Here is a 2,500-nt window from a genome sequence, read left to right as displayed (position 1 = left end):
GAGCGAGGCTCTTTTTCGGCTCCATTGTCAATATGCTTAGCGGCACCTCCACTCGTCCAAATAACTCCATTCGAATGATGTTGATGTTGATGGTGATGATGATGATGATGGTGATGGTGATGGTGATGGTGATGGTGATGGTGATGGTGATAGATAATGGTGATGTGATGATGGTGATGGTGTAGACCCTGTCTGTCCATCTGATCATCAGTAGCTTCTAGAGCTGGGCAATGAGTCGCTTTAGCAAAATCCGGATAATATGTTAGTGCGCCTCTTCGGCAAATAATATGATAGAACCGCTTCTGCAAATGGGTTAGAACCACTACGACAAACGGGCTATCATCACTTTAACAAATGGGTGCACCCACTTCGGCAAGCAGGTCAGGAAAGAGAGTTAAGAGTCTGAATTCGGACAATGTTTCATTGTTAATTATCCGGTTATTCGGATAGATTATCCCGATTTTGCCCACCTCTAGTAGCTTCCTCAGACACTTGTTCAAGAAAACCATGATCACACAATACACGTACGTAATAATATATATAATATATTTATTATTTTTAAGTTTTTCATTCCGTGTACGTCCCACGCCTGCATATTTAAGTAAGTTTGGGTTTTTGTTTATGTTGGTGGTGGTGTTGTTGGTGGTAGTGGTGGTAGTGGTTTGGGGGGTTGTGTTGTGGGGTTTTTTCTTGGGGGGGGATGGGGGTGTTTGTTTGTTGGTTGGTTTGTGTCTTATTAATCCTTTTTTTAACCCCCTTTTCTTAAACTCCGGCGTGGGTGGTTGGAGGGGTCCGCTGATTAATGAGAGGTCCTACTTCTTTTCTTCTCTCTGTTGCTTCGGTCTGTCTGTCTCCCTTCCTTCCTACCTGCACTATATGACCGTTATTACATGTACATCGATGTGCTCCTCTTTAATCAAACTCAAAACTTCAATCCTTCAGGAGCGAACCCGTTCGTCTAAACACGGCGGAGGTGAAGGCCGCGAGATTCCTCCTGGTTGTGTCCTTGTCGCTGGTTCTCATGCACAGCCCTATCCACGTGATCCGGCTGAAGCTTCTGATTGGCTCACTGGTCAGCGAGTCATTTCCGGACAACAATGACGTCACCATGCAGCGCGCCTTTGAGGTACTCTTCTACCTCAACTTCTCCGCCAACTTCCTCATTTACGTGGCAGCCGGGGAGAATTTCCGCCGGACGTTTCTCCAGCTCTTCCGCTGTACCTGCCAGAGCTTTCAGCACGAGCAGACGACGGTCAACGGAGTGTCAGAGGTCAAGGACGTGGTGACGTCAAACGGCGAGTCTGTGTACATGGAGCTCACCGCCGTCAACTCTGCCTTCGAGACCGAGCCGTCTGAAGAAGGAGCAGCTACGGAACCCAGCGGACAGACGCCATGTGGCTGCGTCCACGGGTTTTTGCTGAACAGCGACAGCAGCAAGTCAAGTGAGGAACACTGACCACAAGCTCAAAGAATAAAAGACACACAGACACTCATACAAACAAACAAAAATCAAATAAATAAAAGTTTGTTATTGTTGCTACTATGTTACTTACTGTTGTTTGGATTTTTTGGAGGTGTTAGTTTGACTAACCCTTTCTTTGCTGAGACGTTTCCATCTACATAATTTGTATTCATATTGAGGTCAAACATAATACAGTCAAATGTTCATTCAAGACTGCTTAAAACAACGGGAAAATAGTTTTTTCTTTTCAAACTACATATGTATATACAAGCAACTGCAAAGGTTTTATATCTCCTAAAGCATCCCCTGTTCAGACCTACAGAAGCAAGATGGATGTCTGTGAACCAATTTTGGAGAACACGAAGAAAATCAATAATTATCTACAACAAGGCAGCGGGGGTGAGAAATCTAACTTACTTATCTTGGACTTTGAAGAAGACACTTCATGGGAAGATTCAGAATCAGGAAATGGGCCGCTCTTCGAGCAGTGATGTTTTTTTCTTTATTCTAAGGAAAGCATTTTACAGCACTTGCAACACAATGAGGCAACACAATAAGGTCTTATAAGTGCCAGGGGTTAGAGGTGATGTCACTTCTACTGTCACTGATCCCATAATCCACGAGGACCGTAGGCACGTTGTATTACAGAGAGCCTCGTCAGTTGCCGCCACTTTTCCCATTTTTCTTTTTTTAACAAGCGCCTGAGTTTGGACGAAGGATTTCCCTGTCCAGAATGGTGAAATGGTATGGGTTTAACCCCCCCTCAACACTATTAGGTTATATAAGAGGCGGGGCCTACTAGTTTAACGTCCGTCTCCGAAAGTACTGAGCCAAGTGGGAAATTCGAGTAAAGTGCCTTTTTCCCTGTCCACTTGATAGAGGTGTCACTAGACAGTAAAAAAGCACACACACAAAAGGAGAAGAGATATGGACGATAGATCTTTTATGTAAAAGAAGGAGCAAACCACGCTAGAGCACCCTCCAACAACCCGCAAAAACTCAGAGGAAGAACGAAATAGATAAATAGGATAATAATAA

The 2,500-nt window shown here is 44.3% G+C and overlaps 1 protein-coding gene across 1 annotated transcript in view; it reads left to right on the top strand.

The window, feature by feature from the left end:
* Positions 1-1,817, top strand: part of LOC101852349 (C-C chemokine receptor 1-like protein 1) — a 78,923-nt gene extending 77,106 nt beyond the window's left edge. The window contains exon 6 of the mRNA XM_005106110.3: positions 943-1,817. Within this exon, the coding sequence (XP_005106167.3) occupies positions 943-1,456 (514 nt within the window). The 3' untranslated portion in view covers positions 1,457-1,817. The remainder of the gene's footprint in view (positions 1-942) is intronic.
* Positions 1,818-2,500: the final 683 nt, after the last annotated feature.

Source organism: Aplysia californica, unplaced genomic scaffold, assembly GCF_000002075.1.
Source record: "Aplysia californica isolate F4 #8 unplaced genomic scaffold, AplCal3.0 scaffold00513, whole genome shotgun sequence".
Taxonomy (NCBI): domain Eukaryota; kingdom Metazoa; phylum Mollusca; class Gastropoda; order Aplysiida; family Aplysiidae; genus Aplysia; species Aplysia californica.
The sequence above is the reverse complement of the archived record's forward strand: the minus strand, read 5'-3'. Positions and strand labels throughout refer to the sequence as shown.